General features: G+C 35.1%; 2 protein-coding genes across 7 annotated transcripts in view; one reads left to right on the top strand and one right to left on the bottom strand.

Annotated features, from left to right (window-relative positions):
* LOC101897275 (myogenesis-regulating glycosidase) overlaps positions 1-1553 on the top strand; it is a 45379-nt gene extending 43826 nt beyond the window's left edge. For all 5 annotated transcript variants that reach the window (XM_059127303.1, XM_059127304.1, XM_059127306.1 and 2 more), the window contains one exon: positions 819-1553. In XM_059127303.1, the coding sequence (XP_058983286.1) occupies positions 819-955 (137 nt within the window). In that variant the 3' untranslated portion in view covers positions 956-1553. The remainder of the gene's footprint in view (positions 1-818) is intronic.
* Positions 1554-4032: 2479 nt separating this feature from the next.
* LOC101897450 (A disintegrin and metalloproteinase with thrombospondin motifs 6) overlaps positions 4033-16963 on the bottom strand; it is an 83279-nt gene continuing 70348 nt past the window's right edge. Inside the window, exons 10-17 of one of the 2 annotated variants that reach the window (XM_059127333.1) lie at positions 8271-8417; positions 7949-8198; positions 7676-7860; positions 7492-7619; positions 5804-5931; positions 5371-5742; positions 5126-5303; positions 4033-5067 (exon numbers count right to left, since the gene is read on the bottom strand). In XM_059127333.1, the coding sequence (XP_058983316.1) occupies positions 4754-5067; positions 5126-5303; positions 5371-5742; positions 5804-5931; positions 7492-7619; positions 7676-7860; positions 7949-8198; positions 8271-8417 (1702 nt within the window). In that variant the 3' untranslated portion in view covers positions 4033-4753. Of the gene's footprint in view, positions 5068-5125; positions 5304-5370; positions 5743-5803; positions 5932-7491; positions 7620-7675; positions 7861-7948; positions 8199-8270; positions 8418-16963 lie in introns of those variants that run through there. The other variant, XM_059127334.1, reaches the window with a different exon arrangement.

Genomic DNA, 16963 nt, shown 5'->3' with positions numbered 1-16963 from the left:
GCTCCCATATATATGGTTATATATATCTTTATATATCTTTATTCGATTTTAAATTAATTTAGCACCAAATGGGCAATACAAGTCCTAATTTAAAAGATACAAATGATTCGGTCCTTTGAACTTTAAATTATAATTATAATCATAGCGTGTATGATTGAATTTTCCCATAAAAACTTTTAATTGTTATGTGGAGCTCTACTAAATTAGCAAAGTGGTGTAGGGTATCAAAAAGTCGGCCTCGCCCGACTTTAGGACTTTCTTTACTGGTTAGGATTTAGATATGGTGGTGACCAAGTTTTGTTATGAAAAAACGTTGAAATAATTTTGGACCGAGAAAAAATGGATGTGGCACCATTGGGCCAGTGTTTACTGATATGCTCTTCGGTAAACTTCGAAATGAATTTGAATATTTTTTGGTGCAAAAATTAATCATTTTTCAATTATTCTTTTCGAAAACGGAAAACTTATATATGAATAAAGTGCTATCGAACTGGTGCAGCTGAAAAATTAGTACGGTGTATGAAGTTTTGTTTGGAAATTTTGTCCAAGAAATAATGACAAAATTGTGAATAATTAGTACTAAAATAAATTGGTACGGAACGGATCTAACATTTTAAGGTGGACTTTTCTTCTCATAAATATCGAGATTTTTTTTCTCGATGGACTAAAGATCTTGAGAAGTAGATTTTTGTCCAATGAAAAATCATTGAGAATCATATCATAAGATCTTCTATTGATAACTTTTTAGTAGACAATAATTAACGATATCTATGTATTTGAATTTTAATAACAATTTTTGTTTTTTAACTCAATTTCAGTTTATCTTCCGCAAGGTGTATGGAAAGATGGCATCGATGGCTCTTTGCGCAAGGGTAGCCGTTGGATACACAATTATAAAGTGCCCAAAGATAAAATTGCATTTTTCACAAAAATGCCAGACAATACTAGATTTTAAAATTTTATTTTTATAATTAGTTAAGATTGTGATAGATAATTAAAAAGAAGAAATGTATAAAAAAGCACAGTGAAATATGGTTATAACAGATCCATTATACAATATAAACGAATGTGTATAGACTAATTTCATAAGAAATGTAACCTAAAGTTATTTTTCTCAAGCGGTAGCTAAAACGATATGTTATAACTTTGTTTCATTGTAAACGTTTTTTATATAATATTAATGGCCTGGTTCTGGTATGTCGAATGAAATTGGATTTTTTATTTTTTTTTTTAAATATCAAAAAAAATCCAAAATCCTTGAAAATACGCATAGAATTGGTGTTTTTCTCTCGCATTCATTCGCATCGACATATATAAACAGGTCTTAACAAAAACTTAGTATTAACAAAAACCAAAAGAATTTTTTAACAAAAACCACAAAATATTTAAATAAATTTCCTTAAGTAGAACTACTTATATGATGTCGCAAATGCAAATGTATTATTATTGTTATATTTATAAATTGTTATACGATAAAAACAATGTATATTTTTGCAGATTTAGTAGAAAAATACATTCCTTACACATTTAATGTGACTTTATAAAATATCGAATAGTTTTTTCGTATTATTTGCTTTATGCAATGCATACAGAGTTTGCTAATCAAATCGTGTCCGTTTTATATATTTTTTTTTCTCAAATCTGAAAGGTGAGTTTTGTAACAATACATGGACGATATTATAATCATTCGCATATCAAGTTTGCAAATATGTTTCAAAAATCACTATTTATGGTTATGACCATGGTACAATGAAGAGAAGGTAGGCCAACTTTGAAAAAATTGCAAGTATAGAGGTCTACCTGTTTGGCTTGTAATGTCAGAATTAGTATCAAAACAATAAAAAATCAAACAACTTGTTGCAATTATTTTGAATAAATAATTGAAAAACGCGATAACTGAATGAAAGGTCAACACTTCTTTTCAAAATCATGTATTTTATATATCTCTAAAGGATTATTTCGCTAAAAAACTCTAGATTTTGTCGATGCATACGTTGAAATAAACATTTTGAAAACACCCAAATTTGAATATTTTCTGAACAATTTGTTTGTTATTGAAAAGAAAACACATACATAAACAAATAAAGATGACATATTAAGCCAAGAAAATAAAAAAATTAAAATCATATGGTATCATAGCCCTACCTTGATATCATTGTACCATGGTATCAATTTTGTCATTACAGATTGACCTCTTAGTTTCATTTGATTATTCTGGATAATATATAGGGTGAGATAAAAAAACTGCAACAAAGTCAAACGACATAATTTTTATTTTATTTTTTTAATTTTATTGAATGAAAACAAAATATGTCGGAAATAGCATCAAATTTTAAAATAAGTCTAGATTTGTTCGAATTGGTCACCTTTGGCACGAATTATGGCCTTCAAACGGCCAATGAAATCGTCACACGCTGCGGTATTTTGGCGCATTCCCGGCTTGAGGTGATCGACACTTTGGTATTAGTGCCATCCTTGCTTTCCAAAAAAAAAAAAAACAGACAAAATAGTCCAACGGACTGGTATCTGGAGATTTTGGTGGCCATTGTGCGCTGGAAATGAAGAGAGAAACCTGAGTGCGATGGTGCGAGTCCTGTTGGAAAGTCCAAGGTCTGCGGCCAAAACGTTTGCGTGTGCAAGGCAAGGAATATTTTCGAGACTATATTCGGTATTTATTCTGATGTCACGATCGATTAATATGAGCGGAGAGCGACCATCGGCTGTTATGGCGGCCCACACCATCACAATGGCCGGCGCTTGAGTTCTGGTGGCCAACCGATGGTGCACATTTTCAGCTGACTTCTTTGGCAAGTAAACACGATCATTTGTTTATTTACAAACTGCTGGTCAACGAATGTTTTCTCATTCCCAAGCGAAGCAACGCTTTAGCTCTTTTGAGTCTATTTTCTTTGTGTTGCGGTGTAAGTTCTTGCACTTTTTGAAATTTCAATGGCTTTACCCTGAGCTTATTTTTCAATATTTGTCGAATGGAATATTGCGATATGTTCAGATCACGAGCCATTTTTCGACCACTGCGATGCGGGTTTCGATCAAGTCTCTTCAATACTTTTCGAACCATTTCTGCTGATGTTGTTGTTTATTCCGTCCACTTCCTTGATGTCGGGCTACGCTACCAGTATCACGGTAACGAGCGATGGAACGAGACACATTTAAATGCTGGAGTGCTCTTGCTTGCTCGCTTGAAAACAAAATTAAAATAGCTGTCACTGGAATAAATTAACAGCTGTCGGACGAGCAGTCTGAAGTTAGCAGCACTTTTTTCATCTCACCCTGTAGCAAACATCTACGCAACAACCTACAACAGCTTACCATTATATTTAAAATTAATACTTTTGATCTATTCCAGAACTACAAGAATGTAATTTCTTTTTACTACCATAACCGATTTTCCGTTTATGATACCGAAAAAAATGCATTTGTAACCCCTAAAAATCGAAAATTAGAAAAAGAACCATGATATTTGGAATGTTTCTTTTTAAGTAGATCAATTATGTATTCCAATATCATGAGGAATTCGCGGAAGTTTACAGATCTACAGAAACTTTACCCCAAATCATAGTGTATCAAATAGTCGGGACCGCTCGGGACTAAAGTCTATACTTAGTTAAAAATTATTTTCTGAACGAGTTCTTAACGGAAAGACAAACTTTGGGAACTTTTATCATATAGAGAAAAAGAGCACTGAAAATTTGGTCTGGCAACACCCTAGCAATGAGATACTTAAATGAACGCCTGAAAATAGGCTTTATATATAGATTTACGATATTGAAGAAATTATTTTTATTGTGTTGTCGAATTAACCCATCCATTGTTATTTCGAAAGAGCGTTTAGACATCTTCCCATTTGGCACAAATACTACGATTTGCAAAGTTTAAACAAAATGTGATAAACCCTTCGATACTCCCTATAATACACACGAACCAACCAAACGAACGGATACCGCAGGGTCAGTGAAGTACTTAGATATCAAATCGGATAGAAAATATAATTTAAACTCAAAATATTTGTCTTCTCTTAGTTCTTTCTATATTTATTATTGAAATAGAAAAATTAAAATTTAATCATTCGGAGCAGAATACAAAATTAACATTTCCTGAAATTAAAAACTTACATTCTGGAGCTTAGCTTCTATTTACAACTACTTCTTGTTTTTTTTTTATTGCTATATTCTTCATAACGAAATATTTAGAAAATAAGTAATTAAAAACTTTTTTGAAAAGTTTACAAATGTCTAGACGACTTACATTACCTAGGAAAGATAAGGTTAGTTTAGAACTAAAAATGTAGAATTAAGTACACGTAGTTTTCTGGTTCATAAAAATAATGGAAATAAATAAAATAAATAAAATTAAAACATTTACATTTATACTAGACACATAACTTAAATGCTTGGCTTATTGATATATTGAATTAGAAATCAATCTTAAAACTAGTGAGTGGACAGTTTTTGATTTACACAAATTAATTGTCGAGCGCTGATGACTTTTCCCGTGAAAACATTAATCAAATGCTCTATATAATTCAGAAGTAAAACTTCCCGAATTAGTGCACAAATTTTAGATATTCTTTTTTATGATAAGTATGCTGAAATGCGTCCAGCTTTATAAACTGTTTATGTTTAGATGGCAAGGCTCAAACTTCCTAACAGGTCACAAAGAATTATTTCTGCTTCAGCATTACAAATTTTCTTTGTCCACTACAATCTTAAACTAAATCTTTAAAATTATAAGCTTAACTAAAACGAGTTTTTAATTTCTCTCTTATACTACAAACGGGCAAATTGGATTCACAAAAATCCGTATCAATAGGTCGTGTGGACGGGTTACATTTGTCATCGTCCATGATGACATCATGTTGATCCAGACACATTACGGAACGTCTACGCACCGGTAATGGTGTGTCGGGACTTTTACATGTGACCGGACAGAACTGCCATGGACCCGTCAACCAATGGGCTGGGCAAGGTGTGCTATTGCATTTTTTCGTCTGCCGCAAAGGGCGTGGATTTTTGGCAAATGCCCAACACAGTTCAATATCGGAAGTTTCTGAAAGAAAAATGTTCATTAAAGTGATATTCGAAAATTATGTATGTCACGGCCTTACCTCTTCCATTTTCATAGCAAATAGGCTCACGATATTGCAAGCCACCACCACAACTAACCGAGCAGTGAGTCCAATCGCTTAATTTCCATAAATAATGTTTGGAAGTGCTGGCATTCAGGGCAGGCAATGTAAACTCATAGTAGACACCCTCATTGGGTTCATCGCCTCTGACAATGATCTAAAAACGAAAAATCGTAGATAAATTTTAAAATCATCTTCAAAAAACCAAACTTAAATTTACTCACATAAATAGCAATGGAATGTTCAATAGGTTGTGGTATTTTAATAATTTCCTGATCATCCACCCGATCATAGAAACTCTCAGCACCTGCAATGAAAAACTCTCCCGGCATAGATATCAAACTATCACCATTCAAATAGAACGTGCTACTATTCGCCTTGGCCACACTAAGGAAATGCGGCGAATTGCCCAATTCCTTGATAATGATGTGACGTGCCTTTGCCGGCAAAACGACAATTTCCACATAACCTTCTGTTACTTTCAGTGTTTCATTAAATACTGCCTTAACCGGTTTACATTGATCACCACTGCCACCACAAATGCCGCATCGATCCTCCTGCATATCCGAATCTACAATCCAATCGCAACCAACTTTCTAAAGAAACGAAAATTTAGTAAAACTAAAAAGGGATGTAGAATATATTTTCCATACTCACCCTGCAAATGCCATCGATACACATGTTGTTGGTACCCAAGGTACAGGGAGTTCCATCCAGTACCATGTCACCCCAGTTGGCAATGATGGTATCATCCACATCGTTACAGTACAGTTTGCAGGGATTCTCTAAAATAGGCATAAAATAGAAAATTAGGAAATCTTTTGCTCCTTTATGTAGGAAGTCTAAATGTAGATTTTAGGTCTATAGAAGGTTTAAGAAATGGAAAACTATAAAAAGCCGGTTTTATATAATTTGGCGTATGACCTATATAAGGTCTGGGAAAGTTGTTTTACTCCTACCAGAAGATTTGCTTTCGATGCTGATGCTGAAAACTCCAAAGCCCGCCCATTATCCGAGGCAAGCAAGAATACAAATGCCTATATAGCATGAGATTCAAAGATTCTTTATATTACCTTCACGAAGTCGTAGGACACTTGAAAACGTAAACTTCAATGACCACGGCCTTCAGACTAGGAATTTGCGATAATTTTGTCGACTTTCAGACATAGATTATCAAGAAATTTTTCAGTCGTGTACCTATCAGACAATTTTTATGAACGTTCATGGGTTATTTTTTAAGAACATTACTAGGGATATTGGACACTTAAAAGGAGCTTCCCTAAATCAAGAGTAATCCTAAGATTTTGAAGAAACTTTCGCGCTTAGCACGCCCAATGGAATTAATTTATAGATTTGGAAACTATTAGAAGGTTTTCCGACGAGGACTTAAAATTAAATTCTAATTTCGAAATGTTTTTAGACCGAGGCATAGATTCCAACGCCATTACCTAAGTAATTAAGTCGTCTACCTTTGAGACAACTTCAATGAACTTTCAAGTACTAAGCACTAAAACCATTGCCATGGATTTTGGACATTTAAAAGGAGCTCTCTTAAATCAAGAGTAATATTAAGATTTTGAAGAAAAATGGGCGCTTAGCATATCCAAAAGCTTCTCAAGAAGGTACTGTCCAATTCGGCTTTAAATCGGAATTAAAAGCAAGAGCAAATCCAATTTAACAGCAAAGTAAATCTGAGAATACTGCGACTCCTAATGACAACCAGATGGCTAAAGATCAGCAAGGTACTTCCAAAATAATATCTATTCTACATAGGAGGAAAAAAAGGTAATACGGAGAATGTTGTCAAAGCCAGCTCAGAAGAGTTAACCCACTAGCCCCAAGAAATGTCGGTCCAGATGATGCACTTGGATTGGATCTAGGAAAGCCTGAGAGCATCATGGTTTCTGTGGCTGTGTACTCAGACAACCAGTAGTTCTCTAGCGACTTCATCTTCAAGGCAGTCAATCATGCTATGAATAATGTTGTCCAAAAAACTCACTTGAAATTCACCTTGAAACACCCCCTAACGCATGCCAGTGGAAGAATGGAGGCCGCAAGTGTGCCGCTTGGTGAATATTAATTTCAATTTCCGCAAAACATTTGCTACTAAATTTCCCCTGTCCCTCTAGAGGTTAGAACATAGTTTTGCTCTATTTAAAATAATAGTTCGATGCTTTGAACTAATATGTCCGTGACAATGACAATGTGTTTATCGAATGAGATGCCAACGTTCATCACGCACCTTCCTTAACAGGATTTTTTACTATATTAAAACTCGAGAAATACTCATCACATATAGAAGTCTTGATATAGAAATTTTTCGAAAGGACTGAATTTATACTTACGTTTGTCAAAGAACGGCAACCATTTGTAAAAATGTCCCTGATATGGTTTATCATTATATTTTTCACATTGCTGGGCACGGAAGCTTAGCTCATTCTTGGGGCAAGGTTGGTGATTGCATATTTTATATCTACAAACAAATCATATTAGAGTATTTATTTAAATCCTTTAATAAATTAATCATACCTCTTCCTCTCGCCAATACAAAATGTGCCACCATTGGCTGGCCTGGGACTATCACATTCACGCTGCTGTATGGAAACACCACCGCCGCAGGTGCGTGAACATTCACTCCACTCAGACCAATTTCCCCAGGAGCCATCAATTTTCTCAAAAGGTTCAATGCGAACACATTTACCATTTTGACACCACTAAAAAGGATATTAGAGAGGGAAAACTATACATTCGTTCAAGCCGCAATGGATTTGTTAAAAAAAAAGAATTACCACAACAACAAACCTTACGTTTTCCACACAATGTTCCCGGGGCTGTTGGCCGCATATTTGTAATACATTCACCGTTGACACGACACCATAGAGTCGAACATATTTCATTCATGGAAGAGCAAGCCTCCACCTCACTATCCGTGACATTATATTGTAATCGGCATTGCAATTCAGCATTGTACTTTTTGCCAGGCATTTCATCCGGATAGACATATTCATTTAAGGCCGTCGGTTCATCATCCAGGCAATCGCCCAATCCTTGACTGTAATCAAATGGAGGAAATGTTTGATTAGTTTAATATTCATCATAGAGTGACCTTATTCATTCGACTTACTCCAAAAAGTGTGTTATAAATTTCCGACTACAATTTGACCAACAAACTTGCAGAGTATCAGCACCGAAAGTGGGCGTCATTATGTGTACTATGGAACCCACACGTGGATGACAACCAATTTTTGCCGTATCGTGAAACATGCCAAAACTGCAAATGGGAAAACAAATGAACATTTAATTCGACATTTTTAATATGGAAAATAAGTTAATTAAGTTTAAATATGTGTGCAGATAATAATGCTTCCCAAAACTATTTTTTTTTAATCTAACGAAAAAAGTGAAAATATGCAATTAATTGAATTTTTTTAAGAATTTGCTTTTTAAGAGCTAAAAGAAAATTTTGAGACATCATTCAAGATTTTGAATAGCTTTGAATTTTAAATGTTCATATATTTTAAAGATATTTTCTAAGACCTTACATGGCGAATAATAATTGGTAACGAGATTTGTAATGAGTATTTTGTGGTGAGAGTATATTCTCGGAAAATTTTCAATTTTTTTAAGTATTGAATCTATTCCTAGGTCCTCTGGATGAGGCTTTTCTTTGTTTATTTTCCTGTCTTCAGAATTGATTTTTAAATCCCTTTCCTAGACCATTAGACTTGAACTTTTAACATCATTCTCTAGGCCTTCAGACTCAGATTTTCAAGACTATCTAGGGACTTATGAAGTGGTTTTTCAAGACCATTCAGTCATATTTCTTTGGGCCATTTCCAAGGACACCAGGCGTGTATTTTTGGACATTTTCGAAGGGCACTGAACGTGAATCTTTAAGACCTGTCTATGGTACTTAAACTTGGATTTGAAGGGCATTTTCGAGGGATTCATTCCTTGATTTGAAAACCACTTCGAAGCTTTTCAGACGAGGTTTTAGTGATAAATTCTAACCTCTTTATACGGCGATTCAAGGCGTAAATTCTAACGATATTTCCTAAGTCCCCTATATCTGATTTTAAGGCCATTTTTATAAACCTTCAAGGGTTATTTTTGAAGACCATTTCCAGGGTCCCTGATGCAGATTTTAGGACTATTTCTAAGACTTTCAAATGAGGATTTTAAAGTCTGTTTTTCAGTCATAAATTTTCAGACCATGTATACTAAATTAAGATGTGCATTTTTTTAAGCCTCTTTCATATTTTCTATGGCTTTTTAACACGGATTTTTAAAGGAAAATCCAAGGCCTTTAATCATGGTTTTTTTTTAAGACCATTTTTACGGTTTTCGGACGAGTATTTCGAGTTTTGGGACCTTCAGACGAGGATTTTTAAGTCTACTTCCGAGAGGCTTCCAACTTTCCTTTAACAATCATTACCAAGAAATTCAAATGAGGATTTTTTTTAACAATATGAGTTTTGGGATTCTGTGCCCTATGCAAGATCTGAAGACGTGTATCTTTAGCAGTTTAAGACCATTTCTGAAGTTCTAAGAAAGGAAATGCATCATGGATTTTAGACCTATTCTAAGGCTTTTAGACGAGTATTGCGAGACCATTTTTAAGGCTTTAAATCATGAATTTTTATAACATATAAGACCTGAAGACGTGTGTTTTTAAGCCCATTTCTCGGCCTTTAGATGAGTATTTTAAGCCAATTTCCGAGGATGTCAAACAAGGATTTTAAAACTATTTTTAAGGGAATAAGTTATGGATTTTTCAGACCTTTTTTAAGGCTTTAAGACGAGTAGTTCGTGGCCATTTTTAAGCAATGCCCTTTTCAAGGCATACAAATGAGGTTTTTTAACACTTTAAGTCATAATTTGCATACCATGTGAGCCCATATCTAGACCTCCAGATGATCATTTATAAAACAAACTCCAAGGCTCTCAACGTGGACCTACCAAATATCCTGCAGACAAAATATACATGTGAATATAATTATACCCTACAACACTATGTGTTGGGGGTATTATAAGTTTGATTGGACCAAAAATTATGTAACACCTCGAAATATGGAGTTGGGGTTAAGGTCAGAATAGAACCCTATTTCTTTTGGAGATGATGGCACAACATGTAGGGGTCGAAATGGACCAAAAGCTGAAAAATTCCTGGTTTTGCAGTTGCTCTACAGGTCGCAATTATGGACCAATCGACGCGGAAAATAGCATGGGGCTAGAGCTTCGGACTGGGCAGAAGCCTTCCAATTTTGATGGTCATCGGGTAATATTTAGTGGTTGAAATAGGCCATAGCATTTATGATAAATAAAAGTCAAATTTTCTATTAAACCGCGAATATTTTTAATGCGGCTAAATCCCAAATAGACGAACAGGGCAATTCTGACCATTACGTAGATACCGAGAGTAAATATATCGGATATATATAGCGAAATATATACAATGTGTATAAACAAAAGAAGGGGATGTAAGCTAAAATGCTTATATCTCAAGAATGGCTGGACCGATTTCGACAAATTTTGTCAATTCTGAATGTCATCCTGGCATAAAAGAATAAAATCTAAAAAAATCGCATAAAAAGATGCCGACAATGATGTTAATATAGATTTTGTAGTATTTTGTGACATTGTTTTATTTTTTCACATTTTTTATCGTATGCGATTTTTTCAATTTGACTTATAATATTGAGGTGTACATTTTGTAATATTTTTCACCTTACAACACAGGTTGGGGCTATTATACACATATTGCAATGATCGTCCGATCCTCACGAAAAAGGGTGAGAGTTGGACAGAGAAGGGCTAGGCCTATTGCTTTCAAAGATGTCCGAAATATATTTAGGGGTTAAAATAGACCAAAATCTGAAAAATTTCCTGATTTTGCACTTGCTCTATAGGCCACGATTATGAACCAATCGACGCGAAAATTTACATGGAGTTAGAGTTTTGGAGTGAGCAGAAACCTACCGATTTGGGCGACGCTAAATTTTATGTAAGAAAATAGGAACATTTACACTAAACCGCGAATATTTTCAATCCCAGCCAAATCACAAATACATTAAAAGAGCACTTCTGACCATTACAGTGATGCTAATAGCCAAGAAATAGGATATATAGCAAAATAGGTACAATATATATGTAAAATAATTGATCTTATTTATTCTGCTTATAAATCAAGAACCGCTGGGCCGATTTTTACAATTCCCATAAATTCGGAATGGTCCCTTGCCAGAAAACGATAAAATCTAAGAAATTCGCGGAAAAATATACCAATAAAAAAGTGAATATCTTTTGTCGATTTTTTTCAATTTTTGTCACATTTTTTATCGCATGCGATTTTTTCAATTTGACTTACAATTTTGAACACCCCCAACACTACGGTTTGAGGGTATTATATGCATGTCGCAATTATCGTCCGATCCTTTTTTTCTTAAGATGGACATTTAGAGGTGCAAATTGACTAAAAAAAATATTTTTTCTAATTTTGTAGTCGCTCTATAGGCCACAATTGAAAACTTATCGACACGGAATTTAAGAACAGGGACATTATTTTTTTTTTTTCAAAACCGAAATCTTCCAAAATTGATTTGGACAAAAGTGACTTCGAACATATATAATTTTCATTTCAGAGCTCTCAGCTTGTTTAAGGACTTTCTTTATTTACAAATCTGCAGATTTCAGAACTCTCAGCTTGTTTAAGGACTTTCTTTATTTACAAATCTGCAGATTTGAGACTAACTGCTTAGATTGCCTTTAACCGACTTCTACTTGTCTAGCCAGCATAATTCTCCGGTAGATTACTGTAAAATTGCCCACCAAACGCACACGAAGATTGTATGATTGTGTTTATTTCCGTTTTAGTGGAGGTTGTTGTTTTTCGCATGTAGTTCTTTTTTTTTTTCAAGACAAGCTTGTAAGTCTTATACAACATACATACACACGAAAACACAATGACTGACATTATTTGTATAACAGCTACCTCCACATACTGTTGCGATATTTTTGGTTGTCTGCTGCCATACGGCAAACAAAAACAAAAACAAAGCCAGAAAACACTCAACAGGTGGCGGTAGTGATCTTAAATCAACAAGTTCACAAGTGTTTATGAATCCGAATCTATGGGTTTAAAGTGTTTGCCACTTGTCGTTTGTTGCTGATGTTTGCTTCCATTTTTAATTATCATTTTTTTGCTGTTGTTGTTGTTGTTTGGTTCTTCAACAACAAGTGCTTATTTATGCATAGCATTTAAATTAATTTACAAATGTTATTGATTGATCTGATAATGTTATTCATTTGACAGCTTATTGTGCGGCTAGTGCGTTTTATTGAATGAAATGTCAGCAAAGAAATATGAAACAAAAAAATCGTAATGTCAAAATTTATTTGTTGAGATTTCAACATGTTAATTTATTTGACATTTTTTGAGTTGATAATAATAATGATATTTGAGAAAAGAACAAGTAAAAAAACTGTAAGTTCGGCCGGGCCGAACTTTTAATACCCTCCACCATTTGGTACAAATTTGGCGATTCCCAAAAAAAAAAAAAAAAATAAATAAATAAAAAAAAAATACAATCAGTGAAAAATGCTGTTAAAATCTTAAAAATACCGAATGCCTACACGACGACGTGGACCTGCATAGGCAACTTTTGTCATAAGTTATTACAATATTTAAATGCGAAACTTGAAGAAAAATCTGTTTATGATGTAGCTAAAATCATCAAAATGCCGAATATCGGGGGGTACGGTATATGGGGGCTATACGAAGACGTGGACCTGCACAGACAATTTTCTGGCATGGGCTGAACTATCCATTACGAACTTCACATGCGAAATTTGAAACAATCCCGGTAAATAATGTCGCTAAAATCATCAAAATACCGAATATCGGGGGGTACGGTATATGGGGGCTATACGATGACGTGGACCTACATGGCCCATTTTCTGTTTTATGCTGCAGTATCTATTACGAATTTCAAATATCAAATTTGGAACGATTCCGTTAAATAATGTCGCTAAAATCATCAAAATACCGAATATCGGGGGGTACCGTTATATGGGGGCTATACGAAGACGTGGACCTACGTGGCTAATTTTTTGACTTAGGATGTAATATCCATTACGAACTTCAAATACCAAATTTGAAATGATTCCGGTAAATAATGTCGCTAAAATCATCAAAATACCGAATATCGGGGGGTACCGTTATGTGGGGGCTATACGAAGACGTGGACCTACATGGCCCATTTTCTGTTCTATGCTGCAGTGTCCATTACGAACTTCAAATGCCAAATTTTAAACAATTCCGGTAAATAATGTCGCTAAAATCATCAAAATACCGAATATCGGGAGGTACCGTTATATGGGGGCTATATGGCCCATTTACGAACTTAACCTTCCTACTGGAAAAATATACATGTGTGCAAAATTTCAGCCTTCTATCTCAATTTGTTCGAAAGATAGCGTGATTACAACATACAGACGGACAGACATACAGACAGAAAGACGGACATGGCTAAATCGTCTTAGAATTTTACGCTGATCAAGAATATATATACTTTGTTGGGTCTGACATGAGCATTTCGAGGAGTTACAAACGGAATGACAAAATTAATATACCCTCCATAGTATGGTGGAGGGAAAGGAAAGGAAAAAGGAAAAAATGATTAAAAAAAAGTCATCGAAGTCAAAGTCAAATTCCTTGGTACAATTTTGAAGGTTTTCGGACGAGTATTTGAAAAAGAAATTGTAAGGTCTTCATGCGATACGAAATGGATACTATTGGTCCATACCTTCGGAACCTTCGCCATAGAAGGCCAAAAATGACTGATACTTTTTAACTTGTTTTTAAGACCATTTCCATGAAGTTTCAGGTTTTCTAATGTGGATTTTTATGACCATTTGCAAGACTTAAAATGAGGATTTTTAATTTGGGTTTTTTTTTTCAGAATTTCAGTCATGGATTTTCAGACCATATATACGACATGAAGATGTGGATGTTTTAGTTTAATCACCCCTACTCTGTACGACGTCGTCGACAGCTAACGTCGACGCCTTGTGTCGCCGTGTTAATTTTGGCACCCCTGAAGTCGTGTCGACAGCAGACGACGAGTACTTGGTACTCGCTAAGGCGTTTATACAACCATGTTGAGTCGACTCGACTTACTTTTGGGCGTTACGGTTTTTCTGCACGCCTTGTGACGCCTTGATACAAACAACTGTGTTTTTATTGATTTGCAAGTTGGTGAAAAAAAAAAGAAAATGGAGAAAAAATTAAAAATTACAAATGGAACGCAATTTGATTGCTTAATAAAAGAACTTGGGAAAAACCCAAGCCTTGCGATTGTTGAGCCAAACCGAGATGCATGTCATTTCCAACACTCAACTGGTATGACCCCTGTGCCAAAAAGCGTAAAGTTGTAGCCAACTTTATTGTGGTGGACACAGAAGTTGACCGAATACTTTTCTTCATTTTCGGCTCAATAGTATCAAGCAAGTATTAAAATGCTGCTTTATTGATGCGAAAATGGTTTTGAAACCTGTAGATAAATGATATATTTTATGAATGGCATGTATCAATATAAAAATTATAAAACTTACTTGATATGTGGTAGGTTAAATATATCTGACATTTGCCTTATAATTTTTCTTTGTATACGAAGGCTTTTTTTCTGTTCTTCATCACTAGAACTTGAACTTTCATCAAGAAAATAAATCATTTTACCAAACAAATTGAAGAAAATTTTCTTTATTCGTTAGGGATTACACTTTTTGGTGGTAAATTATCGATACGCAGGCGTCACTGGCCGCGACGTCTTACAAAGTATCAATTTTGCATTCATGTGACAACGCCGACGTCAACGAGTGACAACGACTTTGAGACGACGACGCCTTTGGCGACGACTTACAGAGTAGGGGTGAATTTCTTATTTTCGAAGGATTTTAAACACGGACTTTTAAACAATACCCAAGGCTTTAAGTCATGAATTTTTAAGACTAGCTGAATATAGTGCAAATTCTGCACACCAGTGTAAGTTTTGTCTGATTTGAAAGATAATTTGATTAATTGAACAACTCTGGGAAATATTGCGGGGAAAATTGAGCAAGTGGGCCGATATACCTCATTTTCACACCAGGTATTGTTTAGATAAAAATATTGGGATGTTCAAAATTTGAAGATAATCGAACCCTCATTTCACATTTTATAAAGGTTATGATTATTTGTGGGGGAGGTGCTTGGTGGAGTGACTTTTAACCAAAATTGAATGATTCTTTCTTGTTCTATCAGGTACATGAAAAATTTAACCTTTTGGGGTGGAGGCAGCAGCTAAGTTTGATAATAACATTACAATATACCAAGTTTTGACAAAATCGAATACTCCCTTCGATAGTTACCATATGTACCAGAGAGAGAGAGAGAGAGAGAGAGAGAGAGAGAGAGAGACGAACGCACACTTCGAATTCGACTCCAAATGTTCTGAAACGAATTTGGTTCAAACAGACCCAGAGTTTAAAACCGTTTTCCGATAAGACACGTTTTAGTCGCATCAATTGCATAGAAATCTTACCGAAGGTCTTTGTGTGTAGTAAATCTTGTATGTGGAGAAATTTTTGTCATAGAAAGCCCTAGGCAAGGGAGCCCTGGAGCCGGTTGCATACGAAATGTTTTCTTCTCTGACATCTTTTACGTTTTAAGTTTTTCCTATTTGGGTCCCCGAAATGAAGTTTAAATTCATTTCTGGCTATTTCGCTGTTAAGGGATCATATTATCAGAGTATATACAGGGTGAGATAAAAAACTGCAACAAAGTCAAACGCCAAAATTTTTACTTTTTTTTTAATTGTATTGATTGAAGGCAAAACATGTCGGAAATAGCATCAAATTTTAGAATAAGTTTAGATTTGTTCGAATTGGTCACCTTTGGCACGAATTATGGCCTTTAAACGGCCAATGAAATCATCACACGCTGCCCGAATGTTGCTCTGCGGTATTTTGGCCCATTCCCGGCGAAGCGCTTGCTTGAGGTGATCGACACTTTGGTATTTTTTTAGTGCCAACCTTACTTTCTAAAATACTCCAGACACAATATCCAACGGATTGGTATCTGCAGATTTTGTAGGCCAATGTGCGCTGGAAATGAATCAATGAACTTCATTTTGTAACCATTCTTGGATGGCACGTGCTGAGTGCGATGGAGTTGAGTCCTGTTGGAATGTCCAAGGTCTGCGGCCAAAAATTTTTGCTTGCCCAAGGCCCAATTTTCGGCATTTATTCTGATGCCACGGTCGATTAATATACCATCACCATGGCCGGCGCTTGAGTTCTGGTGGCCTACCGGAGGTGCACATTTTCAGCTGACCTCTTTAGAAAGTAAACACGATAATTTCGTTTGTTTACAAACTGCTAGACAACGACTGTTTTCTAATCGAAGAAAACCAAATTCGGCAGTTTACCACTTTCGACCAAGCGAAGCAACACTTCAGCTCTTTTGAGTCTATTTTCTTACTATTCCGGTGTAAGCTCTTGCACTTTTTAGAATTTAAAAAGGCTTTACCCAGAGCTCATTTGGAATATTGCGATATGTTCAGCTCACGAGCAATTTTTGCGACGAGGGTTTCGATCAAGTCGCTTCTTTACTTTTAAGGATGTTATAAACGGAATGACAAAGTTAATATACCCTCCTTTCCAAGGTGGAGGGTATAAAAACTGCAACCATCTTCAGACTGATGTCATTTCTAAGTCACTCATCCGACAGTTGTTAAAATTATTACAGGGACAGCTCATTTCATTATTTTTTGCATTTTG

This window comes from Musca domestica, unplaced genomic scaffold (genome assembly GCF_030504385.1).
Source record: "Musca domestica strain aabys unplaced genomic scaffold, Musca_domestica.polishedcontigs.V.1.1 44, whole genome shotgun sequence".
Classification (NCBI taxonomy): Eukaryota; Metazoa; Arthropoda; class Insecta; order Diptera; family Muscidae; genus Musca; species Musca domestica.
The sequence above is the reverse complement of the archived record's forward strand: the minus strand, read 5'-3'. Positions and strand labels throughout refer to the sequence as shown.